The sequence below is a fragment of the Argopecten irradians genome, chromosome 15 (assembly GCF_041381155.1).
Source record: "Argopecten irradians isolate NY chromosome 15, Ai_NY, whole genome shotgun sequence".
NCBI lineage: Eukaryota > Metazoa > Mollusca > Bivalvia > Pectinida > Pectinidae > Argopecten > Argopecten irradians.
Genome location: NC_091148.1, coordinates 28,969,409 through 28,995,927, shown reverse-complemented (window position 1 = coordinate 28,995,927; position 26,519 = coordinate 28,969,409). Strand labels below are relative to the sequence as shown.

Genomic DNA, 26,519 nt, shown 5'->3' with positions numbered 1-26,519 from the left:
CATCTGTTATCTTATCAAATCTCTGTGACTACATCTGTTATCATATCAAACCTCTATGACTACATCTGTTATCATATCAAACTTCTGTGACTACATCTGTTATCATATCAGACCTCTGTGACTACATCTGTTATCATATCAAACCTCTGTGACTACATCTGTTATCTTATCAAATCTCTGTGACTACATCTGTTATCATATCAAACCTCTATGACTACATCTGTTATCATAACAAACTTCTGTGACTACATCTCTTATCGTATCAGACCTCTGTGACTACATCTGTTATCGTGTCAGACCTCTGTGACTACATCTGTTATCAATCAAACCTCTGTGACTACATCTGTTATCTTCAGACTCTGTGACTACATCTGTTATCTTTCAGACCTCTGTGACTACATCTGTTATCGTCCAGACCTCTGTGACTACATCTGTTATCATAACAAACTTCTGTGACTACATCTCTTATCGTATCAGACCTCTGTGACTACATCTGTTATTGTATCAGACCTCTGTGACTACATCTGTTATCGTATCAGACCTCTGTGACTACATCTGTTATCGTATCAAACCTCTGTGACTACATCTGTTATCATATCAGACCTCTGTGAACTACATCTGTAATCATATCAGACCTCTGTGACTACATCTGTTATCATATCAGACCTCTGTGACTACATCTGTTATCACTATCAAATCTGTGACTACATCTGTTAATCAAATCAGACCTGTGACTACATCTGTTATCATATCAGACCTCTGTGACTACATCTGTTATCATATCATACCTCTGTGACTACATCTGTGACTACTATCAACCTAGTATACTACACTCTGGACACATCTGACACACTATACAACTAGTCCTCCACCTCTGGGCCACAGTGACACTACTATACAACTAGTCCTCCACCTCTGGGCCACAGTGACAATACTACTACTACAACTAGTCCTCCACCTCTGGCCACAGTGACACTACTATACAACTAGTCCTCCACCTCTGGCCACAGTACACTACTATACAACTAGTCCTCCACCTCTGGGCCACAGTCACACTACTATACAACTAGTCCTCCACCTCTGGGCCACAGTCACACTACTATACAACTAGTCCTCCACCTCTGGGCCACAGTGACACTACTATACAACTAGTCCTCCACCTCTGGGCCACAGTGACACTACTATACAACTAGTCCTCCACCTCTGGGCCACAGTCACACTACTATACAACTAGTCCTCCACCTCTGGGCCACAGTCACACTACTATACAACTAGTCCTCCACCTCTGGGCCACAGTGACACTACTATACAACTAGTCCTCCACCTCTGGGCCACAGTCACACTACTATACAACTAGTCCTCCACCTCTGGGCCACAGTCACACTACTATACAACTAGTCCTCCACCTCTGGGCCACAGTGACACTACTATACAACTAGTCCTCCACCTCTGGACCACAGTGACACTACTATACAACTAGTCCTCCACCTCTGGACCACAGTGACACTACTATACAACTAGTCCTCCACCTCTGGACCACAGTGACACTACTATACAACTAGTCCTCCACCTCTGGACCACAGTGACACTACTATACAACTAGTCCTCCACCTCTGGACCACAGTGACACTACTATACAACTAGTCCTCCACCTCTGGGCCACAGTGACACACTACTATATACAACTAGTCCTCCACCTCTGGGCCACAGTGACACTACTATACAACTAGTCCTCCACCTCTGGGCCACAGTGACACTACTATACAACTAGTCCTCCACCTCTGGGCCACAGTGACACTACTATACAACTAGTCCTCCACCTCTGGGCCACAGTGACACTACTATACAACTAGTCCTCCCTACACCTCTGGGCCACAGTGACACTACTATACAACTAGTCCTCCACCTCTGGACCACAGTGACACTACTATACAACTAGTCCTCCACCTCTGACCACAGTGACACTACTATACAACTAGTCCTCCACCTCTGATCCACAGTGACACTACTATACAACTAGTCCTCCACCTCTGGGCCACAGTGACACTACTATACAACTAGTCCTCCACCTCTGGGCCACAGTCACACTACTATACAACTAGTCCTCCACCTCTGGGCCACAGTGACACTACTATACAACTAGTCCTCCACCTCTGGGCCACAGTGACACTACTATACAACTAGTCCTCTACCTCAGGGCCACAGTGACACTACTATACAACTAGTCCTCCACCTCTGATCCACAGTGACACTACTATACAACTAGTCCTCCACCTCTGGGTCACAGTGACACTACTATACAACTAGTCCTCCACCTCTGGGCCACAGTGACACTACTATACAACTAGTCCTCCACCTCTGGGCCACAGTCACACTACTATACAACTAGTCCTCCACCTCTGGGCCACAGTGACACTACTATACAACTAGTCCTCCACCTCTGGGCCACAGTGACACTACTATACAACTAGTCCTCCACCTCTGGGCCACAGTGACACTACTATACAACTAGTCCTCCACCTCTGGACCACAGTGACACTACTATACAACTAGTCCTCCACCTCTGGGCCACAGTGACACTACTATACAACTAGTCCTCCACCTCTGGGCCACAGTGACACTACTATACAACTAGTCCTCCACCTCTGGACCACAGTGACACACTACTATACAACTAGTCCTCCACCTCTGGGCCACAGTGACACTACTATACAACTAGTCCTCCACCTCTGGGCCACAGTGACACTACTATACAACTAGTCCTCCACCTCTGGGCCACAGTGACACTACTATACAACTAGTCCTCCACCTCTGGGCCACAGTGACACTACTATACAACTAGTCCTCCACCTCTGGACCACAGTGACACTACTATACAACTAGTCCTCCACCTCTGGGCCACAGTGACACTACTATACAACTAGTCCTCCACCTCTGGGCCACAGTGACACTACTATACAACTAGTCCTCCACCTCTGGACCACAGTGACACTACTATACAACTAGTCCTCCACCTCTGGGCCACAGTGACACTACTATACAACTAGTCCTCCACACTCTGGGCCACAGTACACTACTATACAACTAGTCCTCCACCTCTGGGCCACAGTGACACTACTATACAACTAGTCCTCCACCTCTGGGCCACAGTGACACTACTATACAACTAGTCCTCCACCTCTGGGCCACAGTCACACTACTATACAACTAGTCCTCCACCTCTGGGCCACAGTGACACTACTATACAACTAGTCCTCCACCTCTGGGCCACAGTGACACTACTATACAACTAGTCCTCCACCTCTGGGCCACAGTGACACTACTATACAACTAGTCCTCCACCTCTGGCCACAGTGACACTACTATACAACTAGTCCTCCACCTCTGGCCACAGTGACACTACTATACAACTAGTCCTCCACCTCTGGGCCACAGTGACACTACTATACAACTAGTCCTCCACCTCTGGGCCACAGTGACACTACTATACAACTAGTCCTCCACCTCTGGACCACAGTGACACTACTATACAACTAGTCCTCCACCTCTGGGCCACAGTGACACTACTATACAACTAGTCCTCCACCTCTGGGCCACAGTGACACTACTATACAACTAGTCCTCCACCTCTGGGCCACAGTGACACTACTATACAACTAGTCCTCCACCTCTGGGCCACAGTGACACTACTATACAACTAGTCCTCCACCTCTGGGCCACAGTGACACTACTATACAACTAGTCCTCCACCTCTGGGCACACAGTGTGACACTACTATACAACTAGTCCTCCACCTCTGGGCCACAGTGACACTACTATACAACTAGTCCTCCACCTCTGGGCCACAGTGACACTACTATACAACTAGTCCTCCACCTCTGGGCCACAGTGACACTACTATACAACTAGTCCTCCACCTCTGGGCCACAGTGACACTACTATACAACTAGTCCTCCACCTCTGGGCCACAGTGACACTACTATACAACTAGTCCTCCACCTCTGGGCCACAGTGACACTACTATACAACTAGTCCTCCACCTCTGGGCCACAGTGACACTACTATACAACTAGTCCTCCACCTCTGGGCCACAGTGACACTACTATACAACTAGTCCTCCACCTCTGGGCCACAGTGACACTACTATACAACTAGTCCTCCACCTCTGGGACCACAGTGACACTACTATACAACTAGTCCTCCACCTCTGGGCCACAGTGACACTACTATACAACTAGTCCTCCACCTCTGGGCCACAGTGACACTACTATACAACTAGTCCTCCACCTCTGGGCCACAGTGACACTACTATACAACTAGTCCTCCACCTCTGGGCCACAGTGACACTACTATACAACTAGTCCTCCACCTCTGGGCCACAGTGACACTACTATACAACTAGTCCTCCACCTCTGGGCCACAGTGACACTACTATACAACTAGTCCTCCACCTCTGGGCCACAGTGACACTACTATACAACTAGTCCTCCACCTCTGGGCCACAGTGACACTACTATACAACTAGTCCTCCACCTCTGGCCACAGGACACTACTATACAACTAGTCCCCACTATGGCCACAACACTACTATACAACTAGTCCTCCACCTCTGGGCCACAGTGAACACTACTATACAACTAGTCCTCCACCTCTGGGTCACAGTGACACTACTATACAACTAGTCCTCCACCTCTGGGCCACAGTGACACTACTATACAACTAGTCCTCCACCTCTGGGCCACAGTGACACTACTATACAACTAGTCCTCCACCTCTGGGCCACAGTGACACTACTATACAACTAGTCCTCCACCTCTGGGCCACAGTGACACTACTATACAACTAGTCCTCCACCTCTGGGCCACAGTGACACTACTATACAACTAGTCCTCCACCTCTGGGCCACAGTGACACTACTATACAACTAGTCCTCCACCTCTGGGCCACAGTGACACTACTATACAACTAGTCCTCCACCTCTGGGCCACAGTGACACTACTATACAACTAGTCCTCCACCTCTGGGCCACAGTGACACTACTATACAACTAGTCCTCCACCTCTGGGCCACAGTGACACTACTATACAACTAGTCCTCCACCTCTGGGCCACAGTGACACTACTATACAACTAGTCCTCCACCTCTGGGCCACAGTCACACTACTATACAACTAGTCCTCCACCTCTGGGCCACAGTGACACTACTATACAACTAGTCCTCCACCTCTGGGCCACAGTGACACTACTATACAACTAGTCCTCCACCTCTGGCCACAGTGACACTACTATACAACTAGTCCTCCACCTCTGGACCACAGTGACACTACTATACAACTAGTCCTCCACCTCTGGGCCACAGTGACACTACTATACAACTAGTCCTCCACCTCTGGGCCACAGTGACACTACTATACAACTAGTCCTCCACCTCTGGGCCACAGTGACACTACTATACAACTAGTCCTCCACCTCTGGGCCACAGTGACACTACTATACAACTAGTCCTCCACCTCTGGGCCACAGTGACACTACTATACAACTAGTCCTCCACCTCTGGGCCACAGTGACACTACTATACAACTAGTCCTCCACCTCTGGGCCACAGTGACACTACTATACAACTAGTCCTCCACCTCTGGGTCACAGTGACACTACTATACAACTAGTCCTCCACCTCTGGGCCACAGTGACACTACTATACAACTAGTCCTCCACCTCTGGGCCACAGTGACACTACTATACAACTAGTCCTCCACCTCTGGGCCACAGTGACACTACTATACAACTAGTCCTCCACCTCTGGGCCACAGTCCACTACTATACAACTAGTCCTCCACCTCTGGGCCACAGTGACACTACTATACAACTAGTCCTCCACCTCTGGGCCACAGTGACACTACTATACAACTAGTCCTCCACCTCTGGGCCACAGTGACACTACTATACAACTAGTCCTCCACCTCTGGGCCACAGTGACACTACTATACAACTAGTCCTCCACCTCTGGGCCACAGTGACACTACTATACAACTAGTCCTCCACCTCTGGACCACAGTGACACTACTATACAACTAGTCCTCCACCTCTGGGCCACAGTGACACTACTATACAACTAGTCCTCCACCTCTGGCCACAGTGACACTACTATACAACTAGTCCTCCACCTCTGGGCCACAGTGACACTACTATACAACTAGTCCTCCACCTCTGGGCCACAGTGACACTACTATACAACTAGTCCTCCACCTCTGGGCCACAGTGACACTACTATACAACTAGTCCTCCACCTCTGGGCCACAGTCACACTACTATACAACTAGTCCTCCACCTCTGGGCCACAGTGACACTACTATACAACTAGTCCTCCACCAGTCTGGGCCACAGTGACACTACTATACAACTAGTCCTCCACCTCTGGGCCACAGTGACACTACTATACAACTAGTCCTCCACCTCTGGGCCACAGTGACACTACTATACAACTAGTCCTCCACCTCTGGGCCACAGTCACACTACTATACAACTAGTCCTCCACCTCTGGGCCACAGTGACACACTACTATACAACTAGTCCTCCACCTCTGGGCCACAGTGACACTACTATACAACTAGTCCTCCACCTCTGGGCCACAGTCACACTACTATACAACTAGTCCTCCACCTCTGGGCCATGGTAACACTACTATACAACTAGTCCTCCACCTCTGGGCCACAGTGACACTACTATACAACTAGTCCTCCACCTCAGGGCCACAGTGACACTACTATACAACTAGTCCTCCACCTCTGATCCACAGTCACACTACTATACAACTAGTCCTCCACCTCTGGGCCACAGTGACACTACTATACAACTAGTCCTCCACCTCTGGGCCACAGTGACACTACTATACAACTAGTCCTCCACCTCTGGGCCACAGTGACACTACTATACAACTAGTCCTCCACTCTGCCACCTCTGGGCCACAGTGACACTACTATACAACTAGTCCTCCACCTCTGGGCCACAGTGACACTACTATACAACTAGTCCTCCACCTCTGGGCCACAGTCACACTACTATACAACTAGTCCTCCACCTCTGGGCCACAGTGACACTACTATACAACTAGTCCTCCACCTCTGGGCCACAGTCACACTACTATACAACTAGTCCTCCACCTCTGGGCCACAGTGACACTACTATACAACTAGTCCTCCACCTCTGGGCCACAGTGACACTACTATACAACTACATAGTCCTCCACCTCTGGGCCACAGTGACACTACTATACAACTAGTCCTCCACCTCTGGGCCACAGTGACACTACTATACAACTAGTCCTCCACCTCTGGGCCACAGTGACACTACTATACAACTAGTCCTCCACCTCTGGGCCACAGTGACACTACTATACAACTAGTCCTCCACCTCTGGGCCACAGTGACACTACTATACAACTAGTCCTCCACCTCTGGGCCACAGTGACACTACTATACAACTAGTCCTCCACCTCTGGACCACAGTGACACTACTATACAACTAGTCCTCCACCTCTGGGCCACAGTCACACTACTATACAACTAGTCCTCCACCTCTGGGCCACAGTGACACTACTACTATACAACTAGTCCTCCACCTCTGGGCCACAGTGACACTACTATACAACTAGTCCTCCACCTCTGGGCCACAGTGACACTACTATACAACTAGTCCTCCACCTCTGGGCCACAGTGACACTACTATACAACTAGTCCTCCACCTCTGGGCCACAGTGACACTACTATACAACTAGTCCTCCACCTCTGGGCCACAGTGACACTACTATACAACTAGTCCTCCACCTCTGGGCCACAGTGACACTACTATACAACTAGTCCTCCACCTCTGGGCCACAGTGACACTACTATACAACTAGTCCTCCACCTCTGGGCCACAGTGACACTACTATACAACTAGTCCTCCACCTCTGGGCCACAGTGACACTACTATACAACTAGTCCTCCACCTCTGGGCCACAGTGACACTACTATACAACTAGTCCTCCACCTCTGGGCCACAGTGACACTACTATACAACTAGTCCTCCACCTCTGGGCCACAGTCACACTACTATACAACTAGTCCTCCACCTCTGGGCCACAGTGACACTACTATACAACTAGTCCTCCACCTCTGGGCCACAGTGACACTACTATACAACTAGTCCTCCACCTCTGGGCCACAGTGACACTACTATACAACTAGTCCTCCACCTCTGGGCCACAGTGACACTACTATACAACTAGTCCTCCACCTCTGGGCCACAGTCACACTACTATACAACTAGTCCTCCACCTCTGGGCCACAGTCACACTACTATACAACTAGTCCTCCACCTCTGGGCCACAGTGACACTACTATACAACTAGTCCTCCACCTCTGGGCCACAGTGACACTACTATACAACTAGTCCTCCACCTCTGGGCCACAGTGACACTACTATACAACTAGTCCTCCACCTCTGGGCCACAGTGACACTACTATACAACTAGTCCTCCACCTCTGGGCCACAGTGACACTACTATACAACTAGTCCTCCACCTCTGGGCCACAGTGACACTACTATACAACTAGTCCTCCACCTCTGGGCCACAGTGACACTACTATATACAACTAGTCCTCCACCTCTGGGCCACAGTGACACTACTATACAACTAGTCCTCCACCTCTGGGCCACAGTGACACTACTATACAACTAGTCCTCCACCTCTGGGCCACAGTGACACTACTATACAACTAGTCCTCCACCTCTGGACCACAGTGACACTACTATACAACTAGTCCTCCACCTCTGGGCCACAGTGACACTACTATACAACTAGTCCTCCACCTCTGGGCCACAGTGACACTACTATACAACTAGTCCTCCACCTCTGGGCCACAGTGACACTACTATACAACTAGTCCTCCACCTCTGGGCCACAGTGACACTACTATACAACTAGTCCTCCACCTCTGGGCCACAGTGACACTACTATACAACTAGTCCTCCACCTCTGGGCCACAGTGACACTACTATACAACTAGTCCTCCACCTCTGGGCCACAGTGACACTACTATACAACTAGTCCTCCACCTCTGGGCCACAGTACACTACTATACAACTAGTCCTCCACCTCTGGGCCACAGTGACACTACTATACAACTAGTCCTCCACCTCTGGGCCACAGTGACACTACTATACAACTAGTCCTCCACCTCTGGGCCACAGTGACACTACTATACAACTAGTCCTCCACCTCTGGGCCACAGTGACACTACTATACAACTAGTCCTCCACCTCTGGGCCACAGTGACACTACTATACAACTAGTCCTCCACCTCTGGGCCACAGTGACACTACTATACAACTAGTCCTCCACCTCTGGACCACAGTGACACTACTATACAACTAGTCCTCCACCTCTGGGCCACAGTGACACTACTATACAACTAGTCCTCCACCTCTGGGCCACAGTGACACTACTATACAACTAGTCCTCCACCTCTGGCCACAGTGACACTACTATACAACTAGTCCTCCACCTCTGGGCCACAGTGACACTACTATACAACTAGTCCTCCACCTCTGGTCCACAGTGACACTACTATACAACTAGTCCTCCACCTCTGGGCCACAGTGACACTACTATACAACTAGTCCTCCACCTCTGGACCACAGTGACACTACTATACAACTAGTCCTCCACCTCTGGGCCACAGTGACACTACTATACAACTAGTCCTCCACCTCTGGGCCACAGTGACACTACTATACAACTAGTCCTCCACCTCTGGACCACAGTGACACTACTATACAACTAGTCCTCCACCTCTGGGCCACAGTGACACTACTATATACAACTAGTCCTCCACCTCAGGGTCACAGTGACACTACTATACAACTAGTCCTCCACCTCTGGGCCACAGTGACACTACTATACAACTAGTCCTCCACCTCTGGGCCACAGTGACACTACTATACAACTAGTCCTCCACCTCTGGGCCACAGTGACACTACTATACAACTAGTCCTCCACCTCTGGACCACAGTGACACTACTATACAACTAGTCCTCCACCTCTGGGCCACAGTGACACTACTATACAACTAGTCCTCCACCTCTGGGCCACAGTGACACTACTATACAACTAGTCCTCCACCTCTGGGCCACAGTGACACTACTATACAACTAGTCCTCCACCTCTGATCCACAGTGACACTACTATACAACTAGTCCTCCACCTCTGGGCCACAGTCACACTACTATACAACTAGTCCTCCACCTCTGATCCTCAGTGACACTACTATACAACTAGTCCTCCACCTCTGGACCACAGTGACACTACTATACAACTAGTCCTCCACCTCTGGACCACAGTGACACTACTATACAACTAGTCCTCCACCAGTTTCTTGCAGTGAAAAACTGAAATACACTTTAATCAACCTTATATAAAACATGGATTTGAATCCCAAGCGATTATTGGTGTCTTAAATTTATAGAATTTTTACCAAAATTCATGATTTTGTGCAAAACCAAACAAAATTTAGGTTTTTATTTGTTTGCTCCAGGACAAATCTGATAAAAAGTTTATGAGTAGGCACTGATTTTATAGCGTTGGTCGGGTTACTGGAAACACAAAAAATGTTTGTATGACCTTAGTCAAATTTAACTATCAACTTTAGTTAGAAATTCTTTAAAGTTTATTCATAGTTTTTATATATAAATTATAAAATAAATATCAACCTATATATTAACAGAATGTATGGTCTGAAAATTTATCCAAACCAGGTTACCTTCTGTTCTTTGATATATGATTCATGCTAGCAAATTACACCCATGAAGATGGCTTCCACAGTTAAGGGGAAGTAACTCTAATTTTGAAGCTCATTTCATCATGACATTTTATTATTTCAAAAATTCACTAAGAAGGATTTTCAATATTATGAATATTTAACAAGAGGCCCATGGGGCCTGTATCGCTAAAAAACCTTGATACTACAAGATAACCTCAGTATTAAACTAGCCACATACAGTTTTTTTTATGATTTTTTACTTTAGGATATAATCACTTACATTTGGTTATGTCAGTTCAATAACCGTTTGCTTTAAATGTCTGTATATAAACGGATTCTTTATGATTATTCCCTTTCATAGGCCTTTCTAAGCTCCCATTAACATCACAAAGTGTTCACACATGTAATTCACAATATCAGACATCGCGAAATTTGGTGGTGAGACGGACATGTCTGGCAAAATTTGGCTTGGTCCATTTATTTTGAAATCCGGTCCGGACCGACCGTTCGGCACTTATTGAGTAACGGAAGCCGGTAGAAATGGTGTCTCTGAAGTTTTATGCAGGTGCCACACCTGACAAAAATGTAAACTCTATAAGATAATCATGAAAACAGCTGTCTGGATACTAATAGTAGGAAATTATGTTTACTTCAAAAATTCACATTAATGTTCGGCCTGGCAAAATCTTGTTTGGTCCGGCTCACTCACAGTCCTTGCCGGTCTGAATGTCAAGCCATTTTGTTCAACTCTCACGATGTCTGCAATTTTTAACACTCGCAATTATTTTCACACTTACATTAACTGTGTGACATCAGGACTTATATCCACATTTACTGAATTTGCTGTAATCAGCACCCAGGGTGCTTAAATAGATCACAAAGGGTGCACTTATTAATGAACTAAAATGTAAGTTGTGGGTGAAAATGTCGGCCATATTTGAAAACTTTTCTGTTCATTAATCAGTTACACTAAACATGGATACGCCTTTTTTCTGTTCTAGTATATACATACAATGTTGAATTTTGGCATTAAACAAAAGAATTTTTTTTTTTATTTAAAGTTGATTCAAGGACAATAAGTTGAATAACTTTTTTTCCCCGGGGTAACTGAATATTGATTTAAAATTTCTTATTTCTGAAATAACAATTTCAACACCAATCAATCTGGAAAGAATCGGAGTTGCCATTTTTTAAAAACTAATTAATCATTTCTAGATTCTAAGTGCCATTTCTCAGTGTTCCCGATAGGGCAAAAACGTGCGTGAATCACATACAATTTGCGTTATTGCATGCATAAATTTGACAACCTGCACGTGCATTCACGCTTAAATATTTTCCATTATTTGGTAATAATCGTTTTTATCATCTCTGATTTTGATTGAAGAAATCGTAAGTGTGTCCAAACGTGTTTTGCGATACCTGCATGTGTTACGGGAAGCAATTTACAATGCAGATTTTTTAATCGTGTGATAACAACTAGAGTTGTGTATGTCTAGCACTATCATAAAGTATGAAAACAAACGTCAAATCCATATGGTTCTTTGAACAAGAAAAGTGTTTGTGATACCAATCATTACAATAATCAGCTATAATACAGCGATATATTTACATGCCTTTTAGGATCGGCACATTCAAGGATTGGGAGGGTGAAAAATCCGTAGATCTATACAAAATATTTTCAAAATTGCTTTCAAAATGAATTTGTAAATTGATTGCAATTTAAGATGGACTTGATGCATATTGAGAACATGTTTTTTAAGTAAAGAAATTGACAAAACACAGCAGACATGTATCGCACGTCGTCTGTTCAAATTTTATCTGACAGAATAACTTGCACACAAATTTAAGAAGCAGCAATGTTGTTTAAAATAAATAGAGATATATATCTAACACTGTTTTTAATTGGAGTTTTCCCGTTGGCAAAATACACATGTCAGAAAATATGCAAATATAGTGTACCCCTTAAAATGGCACTGTACCCCCATTTTGCAAGCTATAGGGGTACCAAAACCCCTAATTGAAAAAATGAGCTGGAACACTGATTTCTTTACACTCATTAATAACTTCTGTAATCATATATCAATTACTAAAATTACCGATTTTATTAATATCTCTTCAAAGAAAACAAGAGATCCCAGAGGGATCTTGGCGCCCACCAAAGATTGATCTACGTCTGACAATAGAAAGAGGGATCTTTTCTCTGCTTTCAAACTTTTACTACATATTACTACATATGAAATTTGAGAAAGATCTTTTCAGTACTTTCTGAGATATATACCACTAACAAACTTCAATTATCAAAATCCAAGATGGCTACCTGTTGGCCATCTTGTAGACCGATCGGTCCCAAAATGCAATATGCAGGTCCTAGGAGAACATACATATAAAATTTGAGACAGATCACCTCAGTACTTTCTGAGAAAAAGCGTTAACAAACTTCAATTATCAAAATTCAAAATGGTGGCCTGTCGGCCATCTTGTTGACCGATCGTTCCCAAAATGTAACATGCATAACTAGGGACCTAAGGGAACCTGCACATGAAATTTGAAACATATCCCTTCAGTACTTTCTGAAAAATAGCGGTAACAAACTTCAACTATCAAAACCCAAGATGGCGCCCTGGCGGCTATCTTGTTGACCGATCTGTCCCAAAATGCAATATGCACAACTAGGGTCCTAGGGGAACCTACATGTGAAATTTGAGATAGACCCCTTCAGTACTTTCTGATAAATAGCGGTAACAAACTTTTACTTTCTGAGAAATAGCGGTAACAAACTTTAACAATCAAAATCCAAGATGGCGGCCTGACAGCCATCTTGTCGACCGATTGGTCCCAAAATGAAATATGCACAACTAGGGCTCTAGGACAACCTACATGTGAAATGTACTCGTCCGCTCGTCTAGACGAGTGGATTTCGCCATCGGACGAGTGAATTTTGACAGCACGCTTGTCCGTCGGACGAGTAAAACATCTGACACCGACTATGACCTACATCTTAATTATATAACTGCAATCTGTATATCGTTTCTCGCTATTTATATAGGTCTGACTTTCGTAACAGTTTCTTAGAAATACGACGAAGCAATGATAGGCTTTCGCTTTCTGCATCATTCTTGGAAATCCCAGACTTTCGTTTTCAATGCGCATGCGTGTGTACAGAATTGTAACATGAAAAAATCCGAGGTCTCTTGATACTGTAATGAAGAATCTAGAGGTAAATCGAATAACAAGATGTCGCAGCTAAATCTTCTGCAGTTTTTTTTGACGTCCGGCGCAAAAAAAAGCTCACACGAAGACAATGGTGCTAAAAATAAAACACCTGCTAAACTTGAAAGTAAGTTAAAATACCGACCTTTTAAAATATGTCTTTTTTTACAACACTTTCATACATAATTATTTTGTAATTATAATTTTATGTTGGCTTTTTTGTAAAACCGTCTGCTACTCGTGTTATTCTGAATCGGTAATTTAATAATTCCGATGCACACGCAAATTAATTATTATACATTATGTTCTTTATACAGGCTCAGCTCCTGTCCCTGAAAAAGAAACGAATGCTACATCATGTATGACAAATAGAAAACGAGAAAGAGACGATGACGACACTGATCATGTAAAAATCAAGAACAAAAAGTATGACGAAAAACGTGTCAGAACATTTCAAAAATCATGGGTCAAGTTTTATCCATGGGTTGTCCATGATGAAATCAATGATAACATGTACTGCAAGTACTGTAGAAGTTTTCCAAATGTTGCAGATGTGAAATCAAACTTATATGTTGGCTGTGGATCGAACGGTCGATATCGCGAAGACTCGTTAAAAACACATGCAATATCGAAGATGCACAGGAGGTGTAGTGATACATGGGAAAACCAGAATGCAACCGCTGAAACACCACGGCCGCTACCAAAATTAATTGTAGACATGACAAAAAGACTTGATGATGCCTCACAGAGACGAATGAGAAACCTTTTTAACACCGCCTTATATGTTGGAAAACAAGACACATTCTCTAAATTCGAACATTTATGCCAGCTGAAAGAAAAAAATGGTGTTGACCTTGGTAATCAGTATAAAAACAGAGACAAATGTAAGGAATTTATCGACACAATTGCAGATGTTAAGACAAAAAAGATACAAGATAATTTGAATGATAGTAGGTTTATGTGTGTTTTGTCCGATGGCTCGACTGATAGTGCTGTTATTGAACAAGAGACTGTGTTTGTAAGATATATCTCTGATGGAATTCCAACCACTGATTTTGTTGATAAAGTACCACTTGAAAGTGCAGATGCGAATGGTGTGTTAGATGGTGTTGTGAGAGGTTTGGAATCTGTAGGAATAGGTGAGAATGAATTAAAATCTAAATTGATTGGGTGCAACTTTGATGGCGCATCCGTTATGATGGGGAAAAAGAATGGCGTTGCAACAAAACTTGAAAAATAAGGTTGAGCAACAAAACTTAAAAAATACACTGTGTAGCTCACAACCTTGAGCTTGGTTTGTTAGATGCTGTGAAAACAGTTGACTACATTACCAAATTTCAAGATACAATATATCAAATATATAAATTCTATCACTACTCTCCTAAAAGGAGAAGGGAAATGAAAGAAGTAGCAGACATATTGGATGAAAGTCCAATTATGCAAACAGATTTGCAGAAAACCAGATGGATAGCTTCCCGTTTTCGAGCTGTGAATGCTGTAATAAACAGCCTACCAACTATAATTACACATTTTGAGAATGCTTCAAATGGGAAGGGCGAAGAGGCTGCAAAAGTGAAGGGCCGGCTAAAGGAGATAAAGTCAAGCAGATTTTTAAACTTTGCACATTTTTTGTGTGATGTACTGTCAGAAATTTCCAATCTTAGCAAACAGTTTCAATCAGACCTTTTGACAATCAATGATGTTAGGGTAAAGATTGAAGCATGCTTGCTGAAATTGGAAAGTCTGAAGACGAGAGATGGGGATTTCTTGGCAAAATATAAAGCAAATTTTGATGCCGAACAATCAATTCTCACATGCGGAAAGAGCGAGTTTCAATGTGAAGTCTCCAAATCTTCCATGAATTTTCCAAAGCACTTTAGAGAGTTCATTGACAAAGCTGTTGCTATGATTCAAAAGAGATTTAAGTCTCTTGATGAAACTCCTATGAAGGAGTTTGGTATATTTGACTACAGGCACTGGCCTACAAACCGAACAGAACTTGTTGATTTAGGTGATGATGAAGTGTCAGGTTTGGTTGAGTTTTTCTCTGCAGTTTTGACAGAAGAAGAGAAAGAGTTAGCAAAGAAAGAATGGCTAGAACTGAAGGTTCGTGTGTCACCTGTCAGGTCTGTACATCCAACTGAGTTGTACTCCTCTCTTCTTCAGTCAAAACCAGAATCACTCTCAAATATTTTGTTACTGATTCAAATCATGCTGACTATTTCACCAACCTCTGCTAAATGTGAACGTAGTTTTTAAGTATGAGACAAATCAAAACTGTACATAGATGTACATTAAACCAAAGATCTCTTACCAGCATTATGAGGCTTAGAAGTTCAGAAGTGTCTTTGACAGATTTTGATCCTGATCCAGCCATTGCACATTGGATGATGCAATCCAAAACAAGTGACATATAATCAAAAAACCAAGAGCAGGACCAAGTTCAAAAACTGTTAAAACACTTTTTTGGAGGTGGCAAGTGGAACCAATCTCCAACTCCCACAGTTACCTACTAGGGCTAGTGATGATGATGATGATGATGATGATGATGTGGAGAACGAGTAAATTAAAATGAAAATAAATGATAAAACAAACATTTTCAGAATTCCATCTTTATTTCTGTATCAACATAATTCCTGACAATCAATTGGTTACATTTAAACAGTACATGATAATATATAGTCACATATACTTATTTATCTGAAAAATATTGCGGGCAAGTGAAAATGTCTTTCGGACGAGTAGATTTTAATGAAGCACTTGTCCGAGGGACGAGTACATTTCAAAGTTTTTCCACGGCCCTCTAGGACAACCTACATGTGAAATTTGAGAGAGATCCCTTCAGTACTTTCTGAGAAATAGCAGTAACAAACTTAACCTACCAAAATCCAAGATGGCGGCCTGGCTGCCATCTTGTTGACCGATCCGTCCCAAAATGCAATATGCACAACTACAGCCCTAGAAGAACCTACATGTGAAATTTGAGAGAGATCCCTTCAGTTCTTTCTGAGAAATAGCGGTAACAAACTTTAACTATCAAAATCCAAGATGGTGGCCTGGCGGCCATCTTGTTAAGCGATCGGTTCTAAAATGCAATATGCACAACTAGGGCCCTAGGGGAACCTACATATGAAATTTGAGAAAGATCCCTTCAGTGCTTTCTGAGAAATAGCAGTAACAAGAAATGTTAACGGACGGACGGACGGACCACGGACAAAAAGCGATTTGAATAGCCCACCATCTGATGATGGTGGGCTAAAACAAGAAAAAAAATTTGACATATCCACGTCTTAAGTTATATGTGCCATATTTTTCATACGCACCAATCGAGAAAAGCATTTAATATGTTATTCACAACCAAGCGCTACTAACATTTTGACAATTGCAGTTCTTTCAATGCCTTAGTATTAATTTTACAAATACAAATAGTATTAATTTTACAAAATACAAAAAAAAAGCAAAAATTATTTTTGGCAGTACTGTATTGGCTCTGATTTCTCCAAACAAAAGTGCAGATTTCAAAACTTAGTTTCTCTCCTTATGGAACTTATCTGAAAATTCATGACTTAAGTTTTTTTTTTTACTTAAATTTGTTTTGAGAAATCAGGGCCAGGACTTTGATAAAAATGAGCTTTACCTTCTACTCCTGCTCCTAGACCGACGATGTCTCGACTCCTCGTAATAATCACCACGTCTTCGTTTATACTCAAAGGAAGAGTCTCTGCTTCGAGACCTGTTCCGTCTCCTCGTCGACCTTGGCATCTAAATTGTAAGATGTACATATGTATTATTATATTACATATATATATCCAAATACCAATGCAACCATCTTTGTATGGTTGGCATGTTGTGTACTCGGTTTAGTGTTGAGGTTTCGTCTGCTATTTGATCGGTGACGGTCAATTATCGGTTGTAAATTAAACATTTTGTTTTAATCCATGCTGGTCGCCTGCCAGTAATGATGTTACTAAATAATGTATGTAAAAATATCTCCACTAGCAACGTGTGCCTGGAGTATATGGAAACTACTGCAGTCAGTGTATTTCAGTACCTAAATACAAAAGGTAGGTCAACCTAATTTGATTTTTCATAATGAAGTTTAGAAGGTGTGAGTACTGATTCCAACAAGAGACATCTATCAAGCGACCAAATTTAAGTTATTCCAATACATCGGTTTTAAGATCCCAAAATGACGTGGGTAAAGTACAATTTACCATCAATTAGTTCCACCATCCGGTGATTATGACATCATTTGACGTGAGTTTCATGACCTTATAATTACCGGAATGTGGGACTAATTGACGGTAAAATTTACTTTACCCACGTTGTTTTGGAATCTCAAAAAACCCTGTATAGGGATTATATAGCCTATAAGTGAACCGGCCTCTTTTCTTCACTTCCTTACGTTGGTCATGTCTTATATCTTATTTCATGACCAGCAAATCAGGTGTAATCATGCTTTCCAGATTCACAACAGTAGCTATTAACCAGTTACGAAGTAACATATTAATTCAATGTAGATTAATCGAGAACAAACAGCATCAACATTCCCAGCATCATCAGGAGCCGAGGGAACAGACATACTTCTCAATAAACTAAACAGATATGTTACTTGTTGGAACCAATTTTGAGTCGTAGAACAAATATCCATTCGATTCGGACTAGAAACGTACATCAAACGTAAAATAATAACTCGTGCATATGTGTGTATTGTGTATTCAAAATGGCGGGTCAAAATAGGCAACAGGTCAAGCGTCACTTATGTTCCAAATTTAGAACTATATTTTGCTGAATTATGGGGAGAAATATATCAGAAAAGATCAAAGAACATTTAAACTTACTGTGGTATGTGGCTTTCTGTAGCGATTCTCCCACAAAAAGTCTAATTTAAATTTACTAGCACACCTCGACACAAATCCAGCCAACACATCCATACATCCGAATGGATTTTTATTTCAACCAATGAAAAGCGTCGTTACATAAAGGCACACGTAAAATATTTCCGAAGTGCGAGACCGTTTGATTCGGACAAAGAGCGCCAAGAGGCAATAAGTGTGTATATGCAAGACAAAACAGGAAAAGTGATTTTTTTTATACAAAATATTTTAAATATATTTTGATTAGTAACTTTTACATGTACGGTACAATGGCCAGTAACTACCACACAGACAATAACTTTTACATGTACGGTACCACAACCAGTAAATGTCATACAGTGGGAATGTAAAATGAGATCGATAATTTTGTACAGTCACAAAAGTTATTAACTTACCGGTAACACTACACATACCATTACCGTCTAAGTAATTTGATTAAAATAAGTAAAATGTTAATTTTCAAAACGCGGGTCGTCTTATATGTTTTCCCGCCGTCGTCCTAAATACCGCGCTTAATTAATATAGGCACGTGTTAAAGTTAGCTACTGTTGTAGCGAAAAAGATATCACCTTCTAACTGACTTTTCGTCTTAACCTCTCCGTATTCCGCGCGACCGGAATAACCTGGGCCGTTTTCGATTATGCGGTTCGACTGGTTGGACCGTATTGCTCGTTTATGAATAAAAGACGGACCTGGTGATTCTATATTGTTTTCAGACGAGCCTTGACAAAGTCCTTTAATTACAGGCCTGTATCATAAACTGCAAGTCCGTCAGTATTTATACTTGAAATAAAGACTTTTACAAACGTCGAACCGGTTGTTCCGAATAAACGAAAACGGCCCTAGTGTGCTATCACTTACATCGACGTTTATATAGGAAAAGCATCGTCGGAGACCCACGGGTGATCGCACTACACTACGCTGTACTTATCACGGGTGGTATGTATAGCGTAGTGTAGTGCGATCACCCATGGGTTTCCGACAAGTTTTAAGTTTTTTTTTTATTTTCCAAATGCAATACAGCATATAGGTTTAACCAATACATAAATACAATAATCATTGTTATGTTTCAAGATGGCGGAGGATACTGCCGATATATTTCATAACAAATTAAACAAATTGACTAATACATGAGTATGATATACCACTGCAGATTAATGAGAATTTTCCTTTTTTCTGTTGCCTGGATCAAATATTATGAAAATAACATAATTGAGATATTGAGATATTAAAAGAACAAGCAAACTTTTTTTTCGGTAACCATTTTTTTTCAGACCGTGTGGTCGCTTTCAAATTGAAACATTGAGATAGATATATAATTAGCCATGCCTTTGTTTTGATTGTGATGAAATACCTGGATCAGGATGTTGTGTACCTGTACACAACGCCATTCATCGAACTCACCAGTAATTACCTTGCCGCGGGCAATTTGCTATTCGGTGGACAATATCGGGTATTTAGGGAGATTCCCTCACTATGTAGAGGATAAAAACAGAATTATTATGTCCTGGCACGAATTGATTACTACAGATAATCTTTCAAGTAATATATATAAGTTGATGTTAAACTTGCAAACAAATAATATCATGGAATTCAAATGGATGCATAATGTTAAAAATATTTTTGAAGAAACTGGTTTGAATTATATATGGGACTTCCAGAATGTATGTACATAAAACAGAGAATATTACAAGATCAATTTGTACAAAAATGGTTTAATGATATAGAGAATTCATCAAGAGGTCGTACTTATTCTATTTTTAAAAGTAATTTTAAATTTGAAAAATATCTTGTGAAACTAAAGCCAATAGATGGACAAAACATCATAAAATTCAGAATCTTGAACATGCACTTACCTATAGAAACTGGAAGATGGACTAAAATAGAACTTGTAATCTATATGTTTTACTAATATTGGAAACGAATATCATTATTTGTTTCAACGCAGTAATGATGTGGTGAAACTTTTACGAGAAATGTATATACCAAGTTACTATTATAGAAACCATAGTGTTATCAAAATGAAAGGCCTGTTTACTATATGTAACATTACTGTTCTGACAAATATATGTAAGTTTTTGAAAAAAATGAAAAACTATTGATTGAGCATGTACATCACTAATACATATTGTAATGCACTGTTACGCTATGGGCCCAATATGCTTTCATGTTTATATTATGTATAGTGACCTCCTGTTACATACTTGTGTGTCTGAGAGTGAAATAAAATCTGAAGATCTGGTATTGTCTTACTGTCAATCAGGTTAGGACATCCGTTAATTGGATTGTGATTTGAATTATGGAAACCCCGTACATTTATGCTCTAGGTTTTTTATTGTCACCTCTATTTTTGAAATGAAGATGTAAAAGCAAATGGGAATAAAATATCCCTGATCATACCTAGGAATATATCTTACATATATATATGTCGTACACATGTAAAACAATAATGGAAGTTGACTTATTCAGAAACAAAAATGGTTCTAAGAACTATTTCAAGTAAAGGTTTAACCTTAAAAATTATTCCAGTCAAGTACTGTAATAACGGAATCCCTGCATATAGCAATTTTCCGTAATATTAGTAAGAATTCTAAGCATGTATTTTCACCGTTTCGAATATACATGTATAGTCATACAAGAAGGGTTACAGCATTACCACACTAAATATACTTATTTAAATATCATTAAGTATGTTCTTATATCACACTATTTAATCTCGGTATTATATACAAAAGGATGGACAATGAATAGGCTATTTTAAGGATTTAGTATAATTTTGAAATAACAATTTTTTTTAAACCTACACTTATACTGTAATTTAAAAACATATATATCAGAAATATTATTGATGTATTTCTGCTTTTTAGTAAACGTTATGGATAAAGTTTCAAAGGCAACAATATAGATATACATGTTATTTTCGGTATAAGTTCGGTACTGTAACTCCATTATCACATAACTGACAACCGTCCATATTTTATTTTTACTCACTGACAACCGTCCACATTTTATTTTTACTCAAAAACTGTGCCGTGTTTGTGTCGTTCTGGCAGAAGTTTGAAATAAAAAACCGCATTCTAGATATATTCATGCTTATTTTGTGATTTTAATCGTAAAAAGATAGTGTTTCTGTGAAAGAAATCAGCTGCGTTCGGTCCTTATTCAGACCAGATATACTATCTAAATCTCAATCCAGACTGATCCGAACATTTTGACTGATGATCTAATCCAAAGTTAGATATATGCTTGTTTGAATGTTTGAAATGGTGTAAATGGAATGTTTTGAAACTGAAAATGTCTAATCATAAATCCAGAATAACCATTTACTCGAATTAATACTCAAATTGTAGATCTACGAATACGTATATATGTAGTATACATGTATAGTACTAGGATTACCTAGACCCCTGCTCGATTCGTTCACGTGACCGGGCGACGACCGGGCGACCTGCAGGCAAAACAAGCATAACCGGCGTATTCCATCATGACGGACATTTCTTCAGAGCTTTAGTAACATTTTGATTTATGCATCAAACAAATCAAAGACTGAATTTAAGTTGATCTAATAAATAGCATGATATTCTAATTTGGGTAAAAACATTAATTACGCTAATCTTACCGTTAGCACGAGTAAGTAAAATACTTCTACTTGTACGTTTACAACTTTCATATTTGACATATTAAAAGCAATTTAATAGTCGACACATGTGCGTGGTTGTCTGTGTTTGGTAATAAATGAGTGATTGTTATTCAGATAGTAATGGCAGAGTTCATTATTTAATTTGTATTTGGGGAAAAAAGCGATATTGTCGATAAGAAATTAACGGAAAAAAACGGAATGGCGGATTTTTGAATTCCAGTGATCACCTCCGAGAATATTTTCTTCGTGAGAGTCAGGAGCAGTAAGAGACATGTTTTCATTTTTCGAACCTCTTCTGATTCGGTAAGAATATTGAACTGATCTAGTGATATGGTGTTTGCAATATGAACTTTTGACTACCTGTTTGCTGACGTTCTATATACTGATATAATATATATATATACCTGCGTTGTATATTGATGTGTACCGCGTCACTATAAATAGACTACGGTAATCGCCAAATTTTCGTCACGCTCTACTAATTCGTCGCTCTGATAGCGGTTGTATATATAGTGTTGTCGTACGGTGGAGAATATCTATATCTAATTATTGAACTGTTCTTTGGACAATGAAATTATTGATGAAATTGGCACCTTTGACAAACTTTGTTCCTCATTTTTGACATTTACACTATCATGTCATCGTTGAATGATCCCAATCGGGACTTGGTCCCATCCGCTACGTATTTTGACAGTGCTTTACTCCACCTCCCTAAAAGTGAATACATCTCGAAGTTAATAGAGATTGCGGCTTATAGGAGATTTCAGAAAAGATGGCGTGACGTCACAGAAAGTTTACATCCGGGTCCTCAAAGGTACAAACACGGTATGGCGACTAACAAAAACAATAACAGATACGTACATCCCTGCTACACAATCGATACTTTGACAAAAGTATACACTTTCATACTTGCAAATTTTGATTTCAAAATAGTTTCTTATTGTTTCAGAGGTTACAGACATTTATATTTACAATTGTTTATTGCTAAATATATTTGTTTAGATTTAGTGTTGAAGCTAGCTTGCGAAGCGGTGCCGGGCCGTCACACGTACCCGCTTTTTGTTCACACGTAGAAATCCATGTTGTGAAAAAGTTATGAATAGATAAATGATTTCAATGTATCATATTTTTGTTATACACGAAAAATCTGTTCATAACACTATTTAATATAAATATAACGAAATGTGAACTACCTGGCCAGACCACGGCCGCTCGTGCATGGCTTCGCTGGTAGATCACCTCGGGCAACAGCCGATAGTTGGGAAATTAATAATATTTATACGTCATTACCAACACATATCTCAATAAGTACTTGTAAAATATATATATTTCGTTATTTCCCATGTATATATTATTTTAAATGAATGGTATAAACCACCGTTACACATAAATGAAGATATACATGTATGTGTACGTAGACGTACAGTATGGCTGCCGATATCTCGAAAAATAAAATAGTGAAATCGTTCAATTTCATGAGTTTATTTTTTTTTTTATTTTTAATCACTTTTATTCCATGTGCCGTTATGTGAAGTCCCAAATTGAGGTGATATTACTTTTAAATAATTTGAATACATGTTAGATAGACTACATTTAGATTTATGAATATAGCTACAATGCAGATCGTAATTACTATAAATGCCGACCAGGACACATTGCGCACGGCTTCGAGAATCCTAAAATACTCGAAGTTTTGTTTAAAAATATGATAAAAAGTAACTATAAAATGACTCATTTGAATGTTATAAACTAAATTCCAAAATTTCTGACGAAAAAGTTAACCAGAATACATAATTTTGTGACTATGAAAAATGACGAAATTCGGGATCTCGGCAGTACTGTATGTAATGGCTGCAGTGCGCTTGGGGTATCTACGAAGGCAAATTTTAATTTGGTCATAATCACACATCGTAGGTGTTTTACCAAGTAAGACTTAGAAAACAGTAATTGCTTATTGAAATATCAGTATAATATTTGGGGAAACTTGGAATTTAATTTGCAGTTGTCAATTTTGTAACTTCTGTCAATGTTTATACGTAGGTCTAATGGCGACCGTGTTTTTTTTCTCGTGGCGGTAGAAAATGGAGTATAAACAGAGTAAAATATATAAATACCAGATGTTTATATCTAAATATTATTGTTAAATATATTTATTTACCCTTTTTATAATTAAAATAACGCAATAGTTCTCGGATTGTCGTACAATTTATTACAATAAAATGTAAACAATCATCGCAAGCGGCTGTTTTCCCTCTATGTTTATGTGTGGCTATACGGAGTTGTACCTTTGAGCGCCCGGATGTACCTTTGTGTGACGTCATCGCCATCTTTTCTGAAATCTCCTATTCTGAAAGCAAGATCTCCTGGTATCGGGCCATTCTTTATGACCGTGCTAAGGATATTGACGGATGTCCATCGTCGTCTAAACTGGTCACCCGCAAAACTACTAACAAGGGACAAGCCCAGGAGAAGGATGCGAAAGACTGCTATGTTCTTCAACAATTTCTCGATGGAGACTCAGCATCCGAATTATCTGATGTATTCTCCTCATCTCAGAAAATGAATCGTCAGTCCGTTAGTCAACCTGACATCTCTGTTTTGAATGTTACCATGAATAACACCGAGGAGTGTCTCCCAGTGAATCGTAGTGACATCGACTCGTTAAAGGCTGAATTAGCTAGTCTTCGTTCATCGCTGCATGAGTGTAGAGAAACTTCAAACACCAGAATTGATTCTATTTTAGAAACTCAGAAGGGCTTGACTCATGATATATCCAGCATTAAATCTGATCTTCGCAAGGCATGTGATGCTATTGCCAATGTCTTTGGCACAGATCACTTTAGTATATCCTCATCTGAAGATTTTCCTGGAAAGCTTGGTGTCATCGCCTCTAAAGTCACAAATCTAGAGAAATCGAGGAATTCGGTTACTAAGGAGATTTCCGATATTTCCAAGTCATTGGAGGACAATAGTCTTGGGTTATCACGCTTGAATGATAAAAGTTTTGGAAGTTCTTTGGCCATCCACGGTGATATCAAGGCTACTAAAGAGAAAATGACAGTGCTAGAAAACGACATTAGTCATGTTAAGCACAACACTTCCTCGGTAGTTGACAGTGTTTCTTCGCTGAAGTCACGTATACGACAAGTTGAGTCTGATGTTAAAGCTGTCTCTAACAAGACCAAAGAAACTACAGATATAGCGGTGAAAGCATTCGCGCAGGAACTCAGCACTCAGTTATCTGAGATGGAACAATTTGTAATTCTTAATACTCAAACTTCTTCAATGGTCAATGTTCCACCTGTGACCTCTGACAATACTTCTGTCCCATGTAGCGATATCCCTTCTATCGCTAATCACATCGAACCCCAGAAGGATATTCCCGATTGTGGAACCCCATCGCGTCACGATGATACATCTAAGCTAGCTCCTCGGCGCTCGGTCATTAGTGCTAATTGTGCAAACATTCATCCTGTCGAATCACATCTGCCTATCCACGAGAATGTAGATGCTGAAGCATCACGTGGAATAGTTTGTAAAGATCACGGTGCTAAATCTGGATCGTCATTCTCGCTTCCTGCAAAACAACCATTTGACAAGGTCAGCAGTGTCGATTCAAGTGGGTTTGTGGCAGTGACTCGGAAGAAAAAACGACTCGCCTTTTGTTCCGTAGATGATATTAGAACATACCTCGAGTCTCGTAATGTGAGCGTTACATTTGTTCGGCTGCTCAAAAGCAAACGAAAATTTACCGTGTCTGCTCGTGTCAACGTAATATCGGCCGACATGTCAAAGATAAAGGAGTCTGGGTTCTGGCCAAAAGGCATTCGGTGTCGCAAGTGGATTTCAAATAATCAGTTCTATGGTTACAATGACAACTCGCGATCTGACAATAATGATAATGTATAAGGTTATTTACATAGTTTACCTGTTGTGCCTCATTTTAGCCATGTTGATGAACATCCGGTTTATGTCATGGAATGTAACCGGTATT

General features: G+C 41.0%; 1 protein-coding gene across 1 annotated transcript in view; it reads right to left on the bottom strand.

Moving 5' to 3' along the window:
- The window catches only part of LOC138309868 (uncharacterized), a 74,989-nt gene extending 56,028 nt beyond the window's left edge, over positions 1–18,961 (bottom strand). The window contains exons 1-2 of the mRNA XM_069251111.1: positions 18,850–18,961; positions 17,646–17,770 (exon numbers count right to left, since the gene is read on the bottom strand). Of these exons, the coding sequence (XP_069107212.1) occupies positions 17,646–17,770; positions 18,850–18,942 (218 nt within the window). The 5' untranslated portion in view covers positions 18,943–18,961. The remainder of the gene's footprint in view (positions 1–17,645; positions 17,771–18,849) is intronic.
- Positions 18,962–26,519: the final 7,558 nt, after the last annotated feature.